The sequence below is a fragment of the Mobula hypostoma genome, chromosome 5 (genome assembly GCF_963921235.1).
Source record: "Mobula hypostoma chromosome 5, sMobHyp1.1, whole genome shotgun sequence".
NCBI lineage: Eukaryota > Metazoa > Chordata > Chondrichthyes > Myliobatiformes > Myliobatidae > Mobula > Mobula hypostoma.
In genome coordinates, this window is record NC_086101.1 from 372,179 (window position 1) to 392,617 (window position 20,439).

Consider the following 20,439-nt stretch of genomic DNA (forward strand, 5'->3'; position numbering starts at 1 on the left):
GCTGGCATTCATAGCAAGAGGATTCGAGTACAGTAGCAGGGAGGTACTACTGCAGTTGTACAAGGCATTGGTGAGACCACACCTGGAGTATTGTGTACAGTTTTGGTCCCCTAATCTGAGGAAATACATCCTTGCCATAGAAGGAGTACAAAGAAGGTTCACCAGATTGATTCCTGGGATGGCAGGACTATCATATGATGAAAGACTGGATCGACTAGGCTTATACTCTGTGGCATTTAGAAGAGTGTTGGGGGATCTTATTGAAACGTATAAAATCCTAAAGGGATTGGACAGGCTAGATGCAGGAAGATTGTTCCCGATGTTGAGGAAGTCCAGAACGAGGGGTCAGAGTTTGACGATAAAGGGGAAGCCTTTTTGGACTGAGATTAGGAAAAACTTCTTCACACAGAGAGTGGTTAATCTGTGGAATTCCATGCCGCAGGAAACAGTTGAGGCCAGTTCATTGACTATATTTAAGAGGGAGTTAGATATGGCCCTTGTGGCTAAAGGGATCAGGGGTTATGGAGAGAAGGCTGGTATAGGGTTCTGAGTTGGATGATCAGCCATAATCATACTGAATGGCGGTGCAGGCTCGAAGGGCCGAATGGCCTACTCCTGCACGTATTTTCTATGTTTCTATGTTTCTGTGACTGCCCTCTTCCAGTCAGCACCGCCCCCACTTGTTCCATTTAACCTGTCTCCGTGCGCGTGGACTTTAGCACCCGAGGGAACTCAGGACGCGCCGCTCGCCGCTGCGGCTGAATCCGCAGTGTTTCTGTTTCGTTGACGGACACGGTAAATGAGTTAAAATTATGGAGCGATAATTCCCTTCTCATGTTTATTTCATTCTCCGCACAATTATATTTACAAGTACTTTACTCTAGAAGCCGGTCCTGGGACCCGACCCGTTTACAAATCCGGAGCGGAACCGGAGCAGATTCTTAGCCACTGGTTTCTATCCGCAAGCCAGAAGAAAGGATAAAGTTTCTCCGTGAATTTATTGCCACTGAAGGTGTGGAGATGGGACTTGGTCTCCGCGTTGTAAAATGAAATTGTCCCGGACTGGTATCTGAGATAAACACCTACCCTCCCGGGGATGAGGCCGGCGGGGAGACGGGCCTCAGGGGACGTGAGAACAATTATGACGTCATCATCCTGCTCAGTCACGTCATAAACCCGCCCGATGACCCAGAATCCGGTCTCCGGTCTCACTCTGAACCATCCCTTCCTCTGCACAGACTCTGCGGCAACTCCCAGATACCAGACCCGATTCCTCGCCACCTCCACCTCCCAGTAATGTCTCCCCGATGTGAATCCCTCCGATCCCAGCACACAAAGCCAGTGTGTGAATCTCTTCCCGGTGTGACGGCGATTCCTCCTGGTCCCGGTCAATCTCACACTCTTCCGATCGCCAGACACCTCAAGCTCCGGGTTCGCCGTTTCCACATCCAGGGTGACAGAAACTGTGGGGAGTGGCAGAGAATTACAGAGTCCTCGGGGATCGGGGTGGGGGCGGGGGGGCATTCAGGCAGCGCGCCCCCTGGGACAGGTGTGGGGCGGCAGACTCGACCAGCGCGGCCCCGGGGATCGGGGAGAGACTCGGGCAGCGCAGCCCCGGGACAAGGGCGGGGGGAGTCTCGGGCAGCGCGGCCATGGACTGGTGGGAAGCCCGGGGGGCTCCGGCGCAGTCGGGTGGCCGACACGAACCTTTCTCGGTGTTTGACCAAACGAAAGCGGACAGACAACTAATATCTCCCCAAGGGTTTTGCGCTGGACGGAGAGCAGAGATTTCCCGATCAAACAGACACAAAATGCTGGAGGAACCGAGTGGGTCAGGCAGCATGTATGGAGAGAGATAGAGAGTCTACTTTTCAGGTCGACATCTTCCCTCAATGATGGAAATAAATAGGAGATCGTAAACACAAAATAATCTGCAGATCCGAGGGTCAAAGCAAATCTCACAACACGCTGGAGGAACTCAGCAGGTAGGGCAGCATCCGTGAAAACGATCAGTCAACGTTTCGGGCCGGAACCCTTAGTCAGGACTGTAGAGGGAGGGGGCAGAGGCCCTATAAAGAAGGTCGGGGGAGGTTGGGAAGGAGAAGGCTGCTTGGTGCCAGGTGAAAAACCAGTAAGGGGAAAGATAAAGGGGTGGGGGAGGAGAAACAGGGAGGGGATAGACAGGAAAGGTGAAGAAAGAATAGGGGAAAGCACAATGGGTAGTGGAAGGAGGTGGAACTGTGAGGGAGGTGATAGGCAGCTGGGGTAGGGGGCAGAGTGAAAGTGAGATGGGGGAAGGGAGAGGGAGGGAATTACCGGAAGTTGGAGAATTCAATGTTCAATAAATTGGGGAGATGGACAGCAGAAACGAGCGCGGGAAAGGGCTGGATTAAGATGGAAAGGGTTGAGTGAATGGTTTTAAACACGGGGGTCACAGAGTTTTTTCGGTCGAACCTGTTCGTGCCGACCAGCTGGCTTTAATGAGCTCATTATTGCTTTCCAACTTTCTTATCCACGTACCTGCCAAGATGTATTTTAAAACATTGACCCTGTACGGACTCTAGAGTTAATCAAGGGCCCAGTGTAAACAGAGATAACGCTCTTCCGTGTCCACTATACCATGAATTTAGTGTCACCCACAAATAAACTAACTATGTCAGCTACATTATCAACCAAATCATTAACATGAATGACAAACGACCTCCGACACCAGCACCGACTTCTGCAGGTCAGAGGCCTCCAGTCCTCTGAGTTTAAGAGACACTTGGGCAGACACTTCAATAGACAAGGGAAACATAGAAACATAGAAATTAGGTGCAGGAGTAGGCCATTCGGCCCTTCGAGCCTGCACCGCCATTCAGTATGATCATGGCTGATCATCCAACTCAGAACCCTGTACCAGCCTTCCCTCCATACTGCCTGATCTCTTTAGCCACAAGGGCCATATCTAACTCCCTCTTAAATATAACAATGAACTGGCCTCAACTGTTTCCTGTGGCAGAGAATTCCACAGATTCACCACTCTCTGTGTGAAGAGGCTTTTCCTAATCTCGGTCCTAAAAGGGTTCCCCTTTATCCTCAACCTGTGACCCCTCGTTCTGGACTTCCCTAACATCGGGAACAATCTTCCTGCATCTAGCCTGTCCAATCCCTTTAGGATTTTATACGTTTCAATAAGATCCCCCCTCAATCTTCTAAATTCCAGAGAGTATGAGCCTAGTCGATCCAGTCTTTCATCATATGAAAGTCCTGCCATCACAGAAATCAATCTGGTGAACCTTCTTTGTACTCCCTCCATGGCAAGAATGTCTTTCCTCAGATTAGGGGACCAAAACTGCACACAATACTCCAGGCGTGGTCTCACCAAGGCCTTGTACAACTGCAGTAGTACCTCCCTGCTCCTGTACTCAAATCCTCTTGCTATGAATGCCAGCATACCATTCGCCCTTTTCACTGCCTGCTGTACCTGCATGCCCACTTTCAATGACTGGTGTATAATGACACCCAGGTCTCGTTGCACCTCCCCTTTTCTTAATCGGCCACCATTCAGAAAATAATCTGTTTTCCTGTTTTTGCCACCAAAGTGGATAACCTCACATTTATCCACATTAAATTGCATCTGCCATGAATTTTTCCACTCATCGAACCTATCCAAGCCACCCTGCATCCTCTTAGCATCCTCCTCAGAGCTAACACTGCCGCCCAGCTTCGTGTCATCCACAAGAATAAGACTGACCTAATGCTGGCCAAAGTGATGAATGTCGATGGGTAAATAAGTCAGCACAGAGGTGATGGGTCGAAGGGCACATTTCTATGCTGTACGACAATGGCTCTGTGAATTGAATGGCTAAGAACCCCCTCTCCCCACCCCTCCCGGTGCTGATAATCCCAGACAGACAGTGACGCCTGACCCTTAACTCCTCACAGGGGAAACATCCTCCCTGTATCTTGCCTGTTGACCCCTGAAAGAATTTTGTGTTTCCTGAGATCTTGTCTCATTATTCTAAACAGGGAACAGAGAACATAGAACAGCACAGCACAGGAACAGGCCCTTCATTTAATGTCAACATTCATTTGTGAGTGTGAAGTGTGAAGTGAGGGAATGTGAAGGCTGGAGACTGTAAAGGAGGTGATATTGGGAACCAGTAAGGGAGAGATGAATGGCAGATTGAACCAGAACCAGGTGGGGGAGGCCTGGAAAGCCTATGGGTGAACTGTGTGTGCAGACGTAACGAGAAGGTGGAGGGGGAGAAAGATGAAAGATGAGGATCCCTTTGTCCCCTTTCCCACAACCCTATCACCCGCAGCCCCTCATTAGGATGGAATGAATTTGCAGGGACCCTTAAGCAACACAGGTCCTGATGAAGGGTTTCAGCCTGAACCGTCAACTGTTCACTCTTTTCCATGGATGCTTTCTGGCCTGCTGTTTCCCCAGCAATTTGTGTGTGTTATTCCGCTTTAAATATACTCAGTTATTTGGCCTCCACAGCTGCCTGTAGCAGAATCACTGTCCTGTGGATAAAGGAATTCCTCCTCATCTCTATCCTAAATGGACATCTCTGTAGTCGGAGGCTGTGTGTTCTCGGCCCACCTACTATAGGAAACATCCTCCCAACATCAGCTCTCTCCAAATATGTTCAGGGAGATCAGGCGAGACCTTCGTCAGGGCCTGTGTAGCTTGGATTACCAGCATCTGCAGATTTTCTTGTGTTTGATTTTTAAAGCCAAAGTTGATAGGTAAACTTTTTGATTAGTTAGGGCGTCGAAAGTGTTGGGCAGGAGGCCGGAGAATAGGGTTGAGACAGATAATAAATCAGCCGTTCTTCTAAACTCCCGTAATTACAGGCCCAGAACCATCATACACTTCTCAAATGTTAACTCTTTCATTCCCGGATCATTCTTGTGAACCTCCTGGACCCTATCCAATGCCAGCACATCTTTTCCGATATAAGGGACCCAAAATTGCTCACAATACTCCAACACGAGGAATTCTGCAGATGCTGGGATTTCAAGCAACACAGATCAAAGATGCTGGTGAACGCAGCAGGCCAGGCAGCATCTCTAGGAAGAGGTACAGTCGACGTTTCGTGACGAGACCCTTCATCAGGACTAACTGAAAGAAGAGCTAGTAAGAAATTTAAAAGTGGGGGGGGGGAGGACGGGGAGATCCAAAATGATAGGAGAAGACAGGAGGGGGAGGGATGGAGTCAAGAGCTGGACAGTTGATTGGCAAAAGGGATATGGGAGGATCATGGGACAGGAGGCCCAGGGAGAAAGAAAAGGGGGAGGGGGGGAAACCCAGAGGATGGGCAAGGGGTATAGTGAGAGGGACAGAGGGAGAAAAAAGAAAGAGAGAGAAAGAATGTGTGTATATAAATAAATAGCGGATAGGGTACGAGGGGGAGTTGGGGCATTAGCGGAAGTTTGAGAATTCAATGTTCATGCCATCAAGTTGGAGGCTACCCAGACGGAATATAAGGTGTTGTTCCTCCAATCTGAGTGTGGTTCATCTTTACAGTACAGGAGGCAGTGGATAGACATATCAGAAGGGAATGGGACGTGGAATTAAAATGTGTGGCCACTGGGAGATCCTGCTTTCTCTGGCGGACAGAGCATAGGTGTTCAGCGAAAGGATCTCCCAGTCTGCGTCAGGTCTCGCCAATGTATAGAAGGCCACATCTGGAGCACCGGACGCAGTATATCATCCCAGCCGACTCACAGGTAAAGTGGCGCCTCACCTGGAAGGACTGTCTGGGGCCCTGAAAGGTGATAGGCGAGGAAGTGTAAGGGCATGTGTAGCACTCGTTCCCCTTACAAGGATAAGTGCCAGGAGGGAGATCAGTGGGGAGGGATAGGGGAACGAACGGACAAGGGAGTCGCGTAGGGAGCGATCCCTGCGGAAAACAGAGATGGGGAGGGAAAGATATGCTTAGTGGTGGGATCCCGTTGGAGGTGGCGTAAGTTATGGATAATAATATGTTGGACCCGGAGGCTGGTGGGGTGGTAGGTGAGGACAAGTGGAACCGTATTCCTAGTGGGGTGACGGGAGGATGGAGTGAGAGCAGATGTGCGTGAAATGGGGGAGATGCGCTTGAGAACAGAGTTGATGGTGGAGGAAGGGAAGCCTTTTTCTTTAAAAAAAGAAGGATATCTCCCTCGTCCTGGAATGAAAAGCCTCATCTTCAGAGCAGATGCGGCGAAGACGGAGGAATTGCGAGAAGGGGATGACATTTTTGCAAGAGACATGGTGAGAAGAGGAATAGTCCAGATAGCTGTGAGAGTCAGTAGGCTTATAGTAGACATCAGTAGATAAGCTGTCTCCAGAGATAGAGACAGAAAGATCCAGAAAGGGGAGGAAGGTGTCGGAAATGGACCAGGTAAACTTGAGGGCAGGGGGAAAGTTGGAGGCAAAGTTAATGAAGTCAACGAGCTCAGCATGCGTGCAGGAAGTAGCGCCAAAGCAGTCGTCGATGTAGCGAAGGAAAAGTGGGGGACAGATGCCAGAATAGGTTTGGAACACAGATTGTTCCACAAAGCCAACAAAAAGGCAGGCATAGCTAGGACCCATACGGGTGCCCTTAGCTACACCTTTAGTTTGGAGGAAGTGAGAGGAGCCAAAGGAGAAATTATTAAGAGTAAGGACTAATTCCGCCAGACGGAGCAGAGTGGTGGTAGAGGGGAACTGGTTAGGTCAGGAACCCAAAAAGAAGCGGAGAGCTTTGAGACCTTCCTGATGAGGGATGGAAGAATATAAAGACTGGACATCCGTGGTGAAAATAAAGCGGTGTGGGCTAGGGAACTTAAAATTATTGAAAAGTTTCAGAGCGTGAGAAGTGTCACGAGCATAGGTAGGAAGGGATTGAACGTGGGGGGGGGGGCGGTAAAACCGTGTCGAGGTATGCAGAACTGAGTTCGGTGGAGCAGGAGCAAGCTGAGAGAATTGGTCTGCCAGGACAGGCAGGTTTGTGGATCTTGGGTAGGAGGTAGAAACGGGAAGTGAGGGGTGTGGGAACTATGAGGCTGTTAGCAGTGGATGGGAGATTCCCTGTGCCGATAAAGTCGGTGATCGTGTGGGAGACAATGGCTCCTTAATGCGATAACGATCGAGGAGTAAAGAAGAGGAGGTATCCGCGAGTTGTCGCTGTGCCTCGGAAAGGTAGAGGTCAGGACGCCAGACTACAACAGCACCCCACTTATAGAAACATAGAAAATAGGTGCAGGAGTAGGCCATTCGGCCCTTCGAGCCTGCACCGCCATTTATTATGATCATGGCTGATCATCCAACTCAGAACCCAGCATTCCCTCCATACCCGCTGACCCCTGTAGCCACAAGGGCCATATCTAATTTCCTTTTAAACATAGCTAATGAACTGGCCTCAACAGTTTGCTGTGGCAGAGAATTCCACAGATTCACCACTCTCTGTATGAAGAAGTTTTTCCTAATCTCGGTCCTAAAAGGCTTCCCCTCTATCCTCAAACTGTGACCCCTCGTTCTGGACCTCCCCAACATCGGGAACAATCTTCCCGCATCTAGCCTGTCCAATCCCTTTAGGATCTTATACGTTTCAATCAGATCCCCCCTCAATCTTCTAAATTCCAACGAGTACAAGCCCAGTTCATCCAGTCTTTCTTCATATGAAAGTTCTGCCATCCCAGGAATCAATCTGGTGAACCTTCTTTGTACTCCCTCTATGGCAAAGATGTCTTTCCTCAGATTAGGGGACCAAAACTGCACACAATACTCCAGGTGTGGTCTCACCAAGGCCTTGTACAACTGCAGTAGTACCTCCCTGCTCCTGTACTCGAATCCTCTCGCTATAAATGCCAGCATACCGTTCGCCTTTTTCACCGCCTGCTGTACCTGCATGCCCACTTTCAATGACTGGTGTATAATGACACTCAGGTCTCGTTGCACCTCCCCTTTTCCTAATCGGCCACCATTTAGATAATAATCTGTTTTCCTATTTTTGCCACCAAAGTGGATAACTTCACATTTATCCACATTAAATTGCATCTGCCATGAGTTTGCCCACTCACCCAACCTATCCAAGTCACCCTGCATCCTCTTAGCATCCTCCTCACTGCTAACACTGCCACCCAGCTTCGTGTCATCCGCAAACTTGGAGATACTGCATTTAATTCCCTCATCCAAGTCATTAATATATATTGTAAACAACTGGGGTCCCAGCACTGAGCCTTGCGGTACCCCACTAGTCACCGCCTGCCATTCTGAAAAGGTCCCGTTTATTCCCACTCTTTGCTTCCTGTCTGCTAACCAATTCTCCACCCACACCAATACCTTATCCCCAATACCGTGCGCTTTAAGTTTGCACACTAATCTCCTGTGTGGGACCTTGTCAAAAACCTTTTGAAAATCCAAATATACCACATCCACTGGTTCTCTCCTATCCACTCTACTAGTTACATCCTCAAAAAATTCTATGAGATTCGTCAGACATGATTTTCCTTTCACAAATCCATGCTGACTTTGTCCGATCATAGGCGGGTTTTATAGTAAGGTTAGGATTAGTGCGGAGGGAGTGAAAGCAGAGCGTTCGGAAGGAGTAAGAAGATCCCCCCGCCTTCCCCCTTTTCTTTCTCCCTCGGCCTCCTGTCCCATACTCCTTTCATATCCCCTTTGCCATTCAACTGTCCAGCTCTTGGCTCCATCCCTCCCCCTCCTGTCTTCTATCATTTTGCATCTCCCCGTCCCCCTCCCACTTTCAAATTTCTTACTAACTCTTCCTTCAGTTAGTTCTGACGAAGGGTCTCGGCCCGAAACGTCGACTGTACCTCTTCCTAGAGATGCTGCCTGGCCTGCTGCGTTCTCTAGCCACTTTGATGTGTGTTGCACAATACTCCAAGTGTGGTATTGTGTGCATTTCCGGTTCCCAGAATATGGGGAGGATGGCATTACAGAAGAAGATTCAGGAGGATGTTACCAGGACTGGGGGGCTTCGGTTAAAAGCAGAGAGTGGACGAGCTTGGGCTGTTTAGCTGTAGTGTGGGATGCTGAGGGATGACCCCTTATAGAGGTAAATACATTCATGAATGGCTCAGATAAAATGAGTATTTTTCCGAGAAACTGGAGTACAGAACCAAAGGGCTCATATTGCAACCATAGAAACCATAGAAACTACAGCACAGAAACAGGCCCTTTGGCCCTTCTTGGCTGTGCCGAACCATTTTCTGCCTAGTCCCACTGACCTGCACACGGACCATATCCCTCCATACACCTCCCATCCATGTATCTGTCCAATTTATTCTTAAATGTTAAAAAAGAACCCGCATTTACCACCTCGTCTGGCAGCTCATTCCATACTCCCACCACTCTTTGTGTGAAGAAGCCCCACCCTAATGTTCCCTTTAAACTTTTCCCCCCCTCACCCTTAACCCATGTCCTCTGGTTTTTTTCCTCCCCTTGCCTCAGTGGAAAAAGCCTGCTTGCATTCACTCTATCTATACCCATCATAATTTTATATACCTCTATCAAATCTCCCCTCATTCTTCTACGCTCCAGGGAATAAAGTCGTAACCTATTCAACCTTTCTCTGTAACTGAGTTTCTCAAGTCCAGGCAACATCCTTGTAAACTTTCTCTGCACTCTTTCAACCTTATTTATATCCTTCCTGTAAGTTGGTGACCAAAACTGAGCACAATACTCCAGATTGGGCCTCACCAATGCCTTATACAACCTCATCATAACATTCCAGCTCTTATACTCAATACTTCGATTAATAAAGGCCAATGTACCAAAAGCTCTCTTTACGACCCTGTCTACCTGTGACGACACTTTTAGGGAATTTTGTATCTGTATTCCCAGATCCCTCTGTCCCACTGCAATCCTCAGTGCCTTACCATTAACCCTGTATGTTCTACCTTGGTTTGTCCTTCCAACGTGCAATACCTCACACTTGTCTGTATTAAACTCCATCTGCCATTTTTCAGCCCATTTTTCCAGCTTGTCCAAGTCCCTCTGCAGGCTCTGAAAACCTTCCTCACTGTCTGCTGCACCTCCAATCTTTGTATCATCAGCAAACTTGCTGATCCAATTTACCACATTATCATCCAGATCATTGATATAGATGGAGCCAATGTCTAATCCAATTTACCACCTCTCCATGTATACCTAGCGACTGAATTTTCCTAACTAACCTCCCATGCGGGACCTTGTCAAAGGCCTTACTGAAGTCCATGTAGACAACATCCACTGCCTTCCCTTCATCCACTTTCCTGGTAACCTCCTCGAAAAACTCCAACAGATTGGTCAAACATGACCTACAACGCACAAAGCCATGTTGACTCTCCCTAATAAGCCCCTGTCTATCCAAATGCTTGTAGATTCTGTCACTTAGTACTCCCTCCAATAACTTACCTACTACTGACGTTAAACTCACCGGCCTATAATTTCCCGGATTACTTTTCGATCCTTTTTTAAACAGCGGAACAACATGAGCCACCCTCCAGTCCTGTGGCACTTCACCCGTAGACAGCGACATTTTAAATATTTCTGCCAGGGCCCCTGCAATTTCAACACTAGTCTCCTTCAAGGTCCGAGGGAACACTCTGTCAGGTCCCGGGGATTTATCCACTTTAATTTTCCTCAAGACAGCAATCACCTCCCCCTTTTCAATCTGTACAGTTTCCATGGTGTCACTACTTGATTCCCTCAATTCCATAGATTTCATGCCAGCTTCCTTAGTAAATACAGACGCAAAAAACCTATTTAAGATCTCCACAATTTCCTTTGGTTCCGCACAAAGCCGACCACTCTGATCTTCAACAGGACCAATTTTATCCCTTTTGTGAGATCGGAAGTTTTTATGAGGGTTCTATGGGGTAACAATCTCACAGAAAGGGAGTTGGGCAGATGGAATTTGCTGTCAGATGCTGTAGAAACAGCTGTAGTTAATATATTTCAATATAAATTTAGACAGGTTCATAGATAGGAAATGGTCAGAGGGATATGGGACAAACACACACAAATGGGATATAGTCAAGAAGATATCTTAGTCTAGCAGTTGTATGAAGTAGGTCGTGGGTTCAACATCTGTCAAACCCTCCCACATCACCCTGGAGTCTGTCTGTAAACTGTAGATGTGACGTCACCTCAGAGGGCAGTTCAGTGTCACAGAACAGACAGATTGGGTAAGGACGGCAGATATATTTTCTAAACGGGAATTTGTCCCTATTTCTTTGGCCGTGTGTCACACTCCACACTCTGATAGTATATTTGGGTATGTCTTACTCTGTGTGTGTGTGTGTTGATCGTGGTAAATGTCAGTGGGTGTGTACATATTGAAGGAGACTGTGCACATTGAAGTATTTGTATGTTTGCAGTGTGTGTCATCACGTCTGGAGTGTGCTGACAATATGTGACGTGTGTAAGTTGTTTAAATAAATAAATTTATGTGTCTGAAGAGAATGGTTACCAGGTTACTGAGTGAAGTAACAACGTATATTGCTGAGGCTCTGACTACGTTCTGCCAATCCTTCCTGTGTATATGTGGGGAGGAGTTTTGCCAGGCCGGTTATGCTGTGTGCACTTCTCCTGAGATGAAATCTTGACTGATGTCAATGCTGGTTGGTGTGCCCGGGCTCAGTTTCACAATGTTTCAATGTAATGGTCTGATAACCATAAGACCACAAGACACAGGAGCAAAATTAGACCATTTTGCCCATCGAGTCTGCTCCACCATTCAATCATGACTGATCCTATTTTCCTCTCCTCAGCCCCACTCCCAGCCTTCGCCCTGTAACATTTGACACTACGTTCAATCTAGAAACTGTCAAGCTCTGTCTTCAATACACCCAACGACAGCCTCCACAGCTGCCTGTGGTAACAAGTTCCACAAATTCACCACCCTCTGGCTCAAGAAATTTCTCCGCATCTCTGTTTTAAATCGAGGCCTATCTATCGTCGGGCTGTGCTCTGTTGTCCTAGCCTCTCCCACCATGGGAAACATCCTTTCCACATCTACTCTGTCCAGGCAGTTCAACATTCCAAAGGTAACAATGAAATCCCCCATCATCTTTCAAAATTCAGAAGTATAGACACAGAGCTATCAAACGTTCCCAGTATGATAACCCTTTCATTCCTGCAATCATCCTTATGAACTGAAACCTCTGCAATGCCAGCACATGTTTTCTTAGATGAGGAGACCAAAACTGTTCACAATACTCAAGGTAAGGCCTCACCAGTGCTTTATAAAGCCTCAGCATCACATCACTGTTCTTGTATTCTAAACTCCCTGAACTGAATGCTAACAATGCATTTCCTTCCCTCACCACTGACTCTACTTGCAAGTTAACCTTTTGGGTGCTCTGCAGAAGGACTCCTAAGTCCATTTTCATCTCAGCTTTTTGGATTTTCTTCTCTTTTAATAAAATAATCCGCGCATTATTTCTACGACCAAAGTTCATGACCATGCATTTTCCAACATTGTATATCATTTGCCAATTTCTTGCCCATTCTCCTCATTCAAATCTTGAGCAGCCTACCTGTTTCCTTATCACTACCTGCCCCTCCATCAATCTTTGTCTCATCTGCAAAATGATCAGCTGTCATTGATACACAGCATAAAAAGAAGTGATCCCAACCCCGACCCCTGCAGAACACCACTAGTCACAGGCAGCCAACCAGAAAATGATTCCTTTACTCTCATTCGCTGTTTCCTACCAATTAGCGAATGTTCTGACCAAGCCAGTAACCTTTCTGTAATACCGTGGGCTCTTAAGTTGGTAAGCAGCCTTGTGTGTGCCACCTTGTCAAAGGCCTTCTGAAATTCCAAATATACAACATCCACTACATCCCCTTTATCTAACCTACTTATAAACCGCTCAAATAATTCCAACAGGTTTATCAGGGAAGATATCCCCTTAAGGAAGCCATGCTAACTTGTCCAATCTTGTCCAGTGTCATCAAGTATTCCAAAACTTCATATTTAACAATTGACACTAACTTCTTCCCAACCACAGAGGTGAGGCTAACTGGTCTATAATTTCTTTTCTGACGCCTTTATCCCTACTTGAAGAGTTGAGTGACATTTGCAATTATCCAGTCCTCTGGCATCATGCCAAGGTCCAATGATTTTTGAAATATTATTACTAATGCTCCACAATGTCTACCGCTACCTCTTTCAGAACATCAGGGTGCAGTTCATCTGGTCAGGGTGACTTGTCTACCTTTCCGTCTTTCAGCTTTTTGAACACCTTCTCCCTTATAATCGTAACTGCACTCACTTCTCTTCCCTCGCACCCTTCAACATCTGGCACAGTGCTAGTGTCTTCCACAGTGAACACTGATGCAGAATGCTCATTTAATTCAACTGTCATCTTTTTATCCCCCGTTATTATATATCCGGCCTAATTTTCTAGCAGTCCTATATCCACTCTCATCTCATTTACTTATTTTCCCCTCCCAATCATTCTTTTAGTTGCTCTCGGTGGATATTTATAAGCTTCCCAATACTCGTCTTTCTGCTCATTTTTGCTTTGTTGTATGCCCTTTCTTATGCTTTTAAGTTAGCTTGTCTTCCCTTGTAAGCCACGGGTGTACTATTTTGTCATTTGAGTACTTACTTATTTTTGGAACACATCTATTCTTCACCCTCCTCATTTTCCCAGAAACTGTCATAATTTCATGCGCTGCTGTCATCCCTGCCAGCGTCTTCTTCCAATTTACTTCGGCCAACTCCTCTGTCAGACTACTGTAATTACAACGTCAGACTTGACTTTCTGCTTATCAGATTTCAAATTGAACTCAGTCACGTCGTGAGCACTGTGTCCAAAGTGCTCTTTTACCTAATCACCTCAGGTTCAATACATAATACCCTATCCAGTAGAGCGGTTCCCCTACTAGGCGCAATGACAAACTGCTCTAAAAAGCCATCACATGGCATTCAACAAATTCACTCTCTTGAGATCCATTACCAACCTAATTTTCTCAATTGACCTGCATACTGAAATCTGTGGCTAACTTTCTAGCTACTGTTGGGATGCCTATATATGACTGCCATCAGTGTCATTTTTACTTCTTCAGTTCCTTAATTCAACCCACAAGGATTCAACATCTTCCAATCCAACATCATACCTTTCTACTGATTTACCAGCTGACTCAAGTCACCCCCTCTACCTACCTCCCTGTACCACCGACACATTGTGTAAACTTGAATATGCATCTCCCAACTACAACTATCGTTGAGCCCCGATTCAGTGACGGCCGCAGCATCATGCCTGACAATCTGTTATAGTGCAACAAGATCAGCCACTTATTTCTTATACTCCATGTATTGAGATTTAACACTCTGTGTACTGTATCTGCTACCCTTTTTAATTCTGCATCCTAATGCACTAATATTCCCCATGCTGACTACAATTTTGTCCTCTCATCTGTCCGCCCTATCTGACAGTCTGATTGCACGGTATTTTTGCATTTTTACCATCAGTCCTGTCCCTTCACTCCAGTTCCCAACACCCCCCCCCACCATATTTGCTTAAACTCTCCCCAACAGCTCTATCAAACCTCTCTGTGAGAATATTGTTCTCCCTCGGGTCCAGGTGCATCACCTTTGAACGGGTCATACCTCAACCAGAAGAGACCCCAATTATCCAAAAAACTGAAGCCCTGACCCCTGCACCATCCTCTCAGCCATCTTTAATCTACTAAATTACCCTGTTTCTACTCTCACCAGCACTTGGCACAGGCAACAATCCAGTAGTTACAACCCTGGAGGTACTGCTCTAAGCTTTCTACCAAGCTCTCCAAATTCTATTTTCGGGATCTCTTTGTTTTTACTTCCAATGTCATTGGTCCCAAAATATACCAAGTTATCCGGCTGTTCTCCCTCCCTCTCTAAAATGCTGCAGACACGATCCGAGGCGTCGCTGACCCTGGCACCGAGGAGGCAACCAGCCACGCGGGTATCCCGTTCATGTCCACAGATTCTCCTGTCTGTTTCCCTGGTGATTGAGTCCCCTATCACTACTGCTCCCCTCTTCTGCCTCTAAAAACAGTGAGAGTTGCTGATCGAGAAGAGGGGAAGACCTGCGTCAATCAGAGTCTGCACTCACAGGCACATGAAGGACTTGTGTATTTTCCTGACAATCCCGTTAACTATACTGATACCCACTTCTATTCCCTACAATATCATCAAGTCAGTATTAATTTTCCAGCTGCTATGGTAAGATTCAAACTCATGCCTTGGCGTGTTAGTACAGTGTGCCTGGGATCAGGACACAGTGGTTCATCTGCCAGTCCCATGTATTAGTTGTATTGTGACCCTGTGCTAGTGTGCTCAGGGGTCTGACGTCTCTAGCTGACCATGTGACAGTGATGCCTCCCAGTCGGCCGGGTTGATGTGGAATAAACTTGTTACCCTTTAGCCCGGTACTACAGCCAATCTTTGCCTCAAATTATAATTTAATTGTGTTTCATAAACAAGGAGAAATAAATCTTTGTAAGGTTTACCTCGATTAATAGCATCAAGTGTTTCCCTCAGCACTGTGTTCAACAAATAGGGGTGATTGAATTTTTCAACCGGTAGGGCCTCATCTGTCACTGACAATTCCTGGACATCATCATTAATCCTGTAAGTATTAAATTGATGGTTGTAAACTGGAATTTTGAACTAATTTACAAATCCATCCAGGGTTTCAGTAAAGAGTAGGTCCTACCTCTTGTTCCGTCGAGCTTCCTCCTGAAATAAATAAAAACACATCTGTTTAGACTTGGACTTACTGTCCACATCCGGAATTTCATCCAAATCATTGCAAGGTGTTGAAAATTCCCACTCCCGCAGTCACTCACACACAGAGAGAATACAGAACCAGGGGGTAAATTACAAAGAATGTTTCTGCAAATTCGATCATAACTGAGAGGATGAAACTTACAGAAGAGACAAGACAGATTGTGCATTTTCATCAGGATAAGACGTCAGAATGATAAAATGGAGGAATTTAAGATTAGTGATAGATTTGATTGTGTGCAGGTGGGAAAAGTATCTCTATTTATAGGGCGATGAAATTCCAGATGGATTTTAATAAACCCCATAAGAAATTTAGTTAAGAGGATTTGGAACTCACTGCCACAGGAGTGATTGAAGCGGAACAGCAGAGACGGAATATAATGGGGAAACTGGATAAAAACATGAGGGACCATGGAGTTCGGGCACTGTTGCTGGGTGTGGTGAGCAGGTGGGTGGAGGCTTGTGAAGCAGGGAAACTGATAGGAGAGGATAGATCGAATGGCCTGTTATGATGGAGACTGGGAATTAATGCCATGTGAAATTTGTCTGACAAAGTAAAGGAACAGTGAATGTTTCCCCAATCTGATGGAAACCGGATGTCGAGGATAAGCCTGATGTGTGTGTCTGTGTGTGTGTGGGGGGGGGGTCACATTCTTTGTTTTCACTGATTGACAGAGAGACCCTCACACCTACTGCACCAGACACACTCACAGCCTACGACTGGAACTGGGTATTAATGGGAGTTTTATGGGATATTTAATGGGGAATCATTTCCCAGAAGAGGCTCTTTCCGTTTATATTAGGAGAGATAAATACGACAGGACATGACTTTAGGGTGAAAGGGGAAAGATTTGGGGGAACATTAGGGGGAACTTCTTTACTCAGAGAGTAGTGGGAGTGCGGAATATGCTGTCAGCTTACATGGTAAGTGCTGGCTCACTCTTAAGCTTTAAGAACAAATTGGAAAGATACATGGATGGCAACACACATCAAAGTTGCTGGTGAACGCAGCAGGCCAGGCAGCGTCTCTAGGAAGAGGTACTGTCGACGTTTCAGGCGGAGACCCTTCGTCAGCTTCTTGCCGATAAAGGATCGAATAAATATCTTCGACAATTTGGAACGTCATTACTGGAGTAATTGGAGGGCGCGTCATGCAAGTATAACAATATGTGCGAGGTCGCCAGCAGCGGCAATTGATTTGTTAGAACTGACGGCTGTGTTGTGTTTATTTCAAATATACCACTGTTAACTTCGTGCCCTTCGACAGAAACAAATTGAAATATAATCACTCACCTTGAGAAATATCACACTGTCTTTTTGATCCATCTGTTTCTTTATGTTAGTGATTTCTTCCTGAATAAGCCTTATATTCTCTTGAATCTCCAGAAGGTTTTTCTCCATTGGATTTAAAATCCTCTCCTCTTCATTCCTGAGATCTCTGAGTAAGCTCTGCTCTTTCTCAGTGATAATCTGGCGCAGTTCGTCAAACTGTGATGTGATGTGAGACTGAACGCTGTGTGTCTGTTCCTGTCGAATGAAAGGTGAAGATTGCTTTTCTGTGTTGTTGTGTTGTATTTCCTGCTGACTTTAAGGAGACCATTCTAGAGTACATGCCAGTTCGGAGAGCATTCTTGTCAACATCATTCCGTCACGTTTTCCTGAAGCCTATTCTCCCCATTGACCCATTAACTCCCACCTGATTCACATACACACTCCCTACCTACACGGGGTTAATTGTAATTAACGATTCATCCAGTATGTCCTTGGGATGTGTCGGAAACTGTCGTGGTCACAGGGAGAGCATGCAAACTCCGCACAGACAGCACCAGAGGTCAGGATCGAACCCAGGTCACTGGAACTGTGACACTCTGCTGTTCTGCATTAAAGGGAGAAAATCTCTACAGTAAAATCAGAAATTCCGCTCAGGAACCCTCACCCGAACTCCAGAAATCTTCTCTTTCTGTTGCTGCTCCTTTTCCTGGAAATCTGATTTCTTTTTTGTGAGAGAGTCCAAGGAAGATTTTAGCTGATCCTGGAAGTCAGAGAGCGAAGGAAATAGAAACAAAGATACAGCAAAAGAAACAGGTGATTAAACCCGATTTTCACACAGAAAATGTTGGAGAAACTCAGTGAGTCAGGCAGCATCTATGGAGGGGCAATAAGCAGACGGTGATCCGGAGGAAACATTTCATTGGTCCTTGATTCGGTCTGGGAAAGGAAGGGGCGGAAGCCAGAATAAAAAGGTTGGCGATGAGCGCCAGCTGGCAGCTGTGACAACATGAGGGGGAGCGTGGGGGAGGTGATGAAGTAAGAAGCTGAGACGGGACAGGTGGAAGAGGCAAAGAGCCGAAGGGGGATTCTGATACAAGAGGGCAATCGACCATGGAAGAAACGGGAGGAATTGGGGTTGTTTGGGCCCTGAATGGTGACTAGGGAAGAGATGTAGGAGTCAGATGTAGCACTTGTCCCACTTACAGGTGTCAGTGCCAGGAGGGAGATCAGTGGGGAGGAGCGAGTGCAAAAGGGCGATACAGTACGGGGAGCGATTCCGACAGAGAGCGGAGAGTTGTGGGGTGTGGGATGGGCTGTGGATAGAATCCCGTTGGGGATGGCGAAAGTTTCAGAGAATGATGTGTTAGCTTTGGAGGCTCACGTGATGGTATGTAGGTCAAGAGAAAATGTGTTGAGTATCAAATTCGGGTTAGTTTTACCTTGTAGATTTTAACAGCTTCTTTAATCGGCATGAAGCGGTGCTCCCTGTGTTCCTGCGCATCTCTACAGATCAGACAGATCAGTGTCTTGTCCGTATCACAAAACAGCCTCAGTTGTTCCTCATGCTCCTCGCAGTGAAGGTTACGTTCCTTCCCTTTCAGATTCAGGTTTAGATTTCGAGCTTTTTCAGCCAGATTTGCTAAGGCCCAACTGACCCTGAGGGTGCGGTTAGCAAACAGCTCTCTACATTCCGGGCAAGAGTTTCTCTCCTCCCTTTCCCAATACCGTGTGATACAAGAGCGACAGAAGTTGTGTCCACACTCCAGTGACACCGGATCGGCGAAGAAATCCAGACAGACGGAACAAATTGCCTCATCGGTTAAGCTTTCGACCGGTCCTTTCGCAGCCATGTTAACTCCCGGCACTTCCTGATTTAGAATGCTTTCACTTTCGGGGAGCGACCGATCCCTTGCAGTACCGCGATTGTCCACTACACGCGCTGCAGACTCGGGGAATTAAAATGATGTCGCTGTCTGTGGGAAGGGATTGTGGTATCTATATCAGGGAGGGATCAGAAACAGATTATGCAGGTCGAAGCAAAAATGAAAATTCAGCCATGGACTGCCCAAGCCCGGCTGCAAAAGGAGGAGGGTCAGGAACGCGGCTAGCAACCCCATCCCGTAAAAACCCAGTGAGACAGAAACATCAACTGAATCTCCACAGTCTCATCCCTGCAAACGGCAGGACTTTCCCCTGGAAGACGAAAGAAGTCGTGTGGTGAAAGCAGAGGCCACTGGGTCAATCAACCCTCGGAGAGATGCTGTTGGCGGCCTGTGACCCAGTAGGCGTGATGGGCTAAGGAAGAAGCAGAACAGAAATGAAGCCGGAGAGAAGAGCCTGGTTCAGTCTGAGGCAGGACTGAAAGGGGAAAGTTCTGAAAAGAGAGGCACAAAGAGATTGCAGATACTGGAATCTCGAGTAGGAAACATGAGACCGGAGGAACTAAGCTGTTCAGGCAGCAACTGTGGAGAGAAATGTACAATCGACTTTCCTTCACCTGGACTGTCTCAACCCGAAATGTCGATTCTCCATTTCCCTCCGCAGATGCTGCCTGACCCGCTGAGTTCCTCCAGTAGCTCATTTTAATTTTTCTGGTGAGAGTCTGGCTGGGTCGTGAAACGGTAGTTAAGTAAGTATTTGAAGTCTCTTTTAAATTAGTTCATGCCATAAAACTGGGAATGTGGAGAGAATATTGTGCTGTGAGGAGACAGATGCAGTGGTGATGACCGACCTGTGGCTGCAGGGAAAAGCGCAGGACTGGACATTCTACATCAGAGGGTAGAAAATATTATTATTTTCGGTGAAATCCTGATTTCAACGGCCCCTCGTGAAGAAACTTCCTGACTGAACTCATGTCCGTCCCGGCTCCAATGGAAGGCCCGGTTCCATCAGTCTGGACACTGCCCAAAAGTTGCTATTTTTATCAAAGTAAACTTTATTCACCATAAAAATATTGACAGTGATACACCGTGCCGTGCCGTTACCCAATGAATTAAGATTCGTTGTCTATGAGGTATCTGGTGTTCTTTTACATTCGTTAGAATCGATAGAGCTGTTGTCGCCCCTGTGGTGTTTCACTACTTCAGTAATTGAGAGGCTTCCTCAGCCAACCCGGCCCCTCTTTCAGTAGTAGAGGGACTCTGTAATTTCAATGGTGTCCCTGCAGCCTGGAATGTGCCAGTCAGCAGTATTCCTGTACGACAGAGTTTCCCAACTTTTCTCATGCTCTACGGACATCTCGATGTGTTGGCAGACCAATAAGTTTCGGGCATCTTTCACCGAGTTGATGGTCATAGAACATAGAACATAGAATAGTATAGCACAGTACAGGCCCTTCGGCCCACAATGTTGTGCCGACCCTCAAACCCTGCCTCCCATATAAGCCCCCACCTTACATTCCTCCATATGCCTGTCTAGTAGT

The 20,439-nt window shown here is 46.7% G+C and overlaps 1 protein-coding gene across 3 annotated transcripts; it reads right to left on the reverse strand.

Moving 5' to 3' along the window:
- Nucleotides 1–624: 624 nt before the first annotated feature.
- On the reverse strand, nt 625–18,898 carry LOC134346471 (zinc-binding protein A33-like). 3 transcript variants are annotated; one of them, XM_063047841.1, is made up of 6 exons: nt 18,458–18,898; nt 17,683–17,778; nt 17,040–17,273; nt 15,676–15,698; nt 15,470–15,588; nt 625–1,463 (listed from the first exon to the last, which is right to left on the reverse strand). In XM_063047841.1, exons 1-6 carry the CDS (start codon nt 18,866–18,868, stop codon nt 910–912), a joined length of 1,437 nt encoding a protein of 478 aa, XP_062903911.1. In that variant the 5' UTR covers nt 18,869–18,898; the 3' UTR covers nt 625–909. The 3 variants fall into 3 exon arrangements, with proteins under 3 accessions (XP_062903911.1, XP_062903909.1, XP_062903910.1); XM_063047839.1 differs by lacking the exon at nt 17,683–17,778 and having other exon boundaries at nt 18,458–18,874; XM_063047840.1 differs by lacking the exon at nt 17,040–17,273 and having other exon boundaries at nt 18,458–18,874.
- Between the last annotated feature and the right edge of the window lie 1,541 nt (nt 18,899–20,439).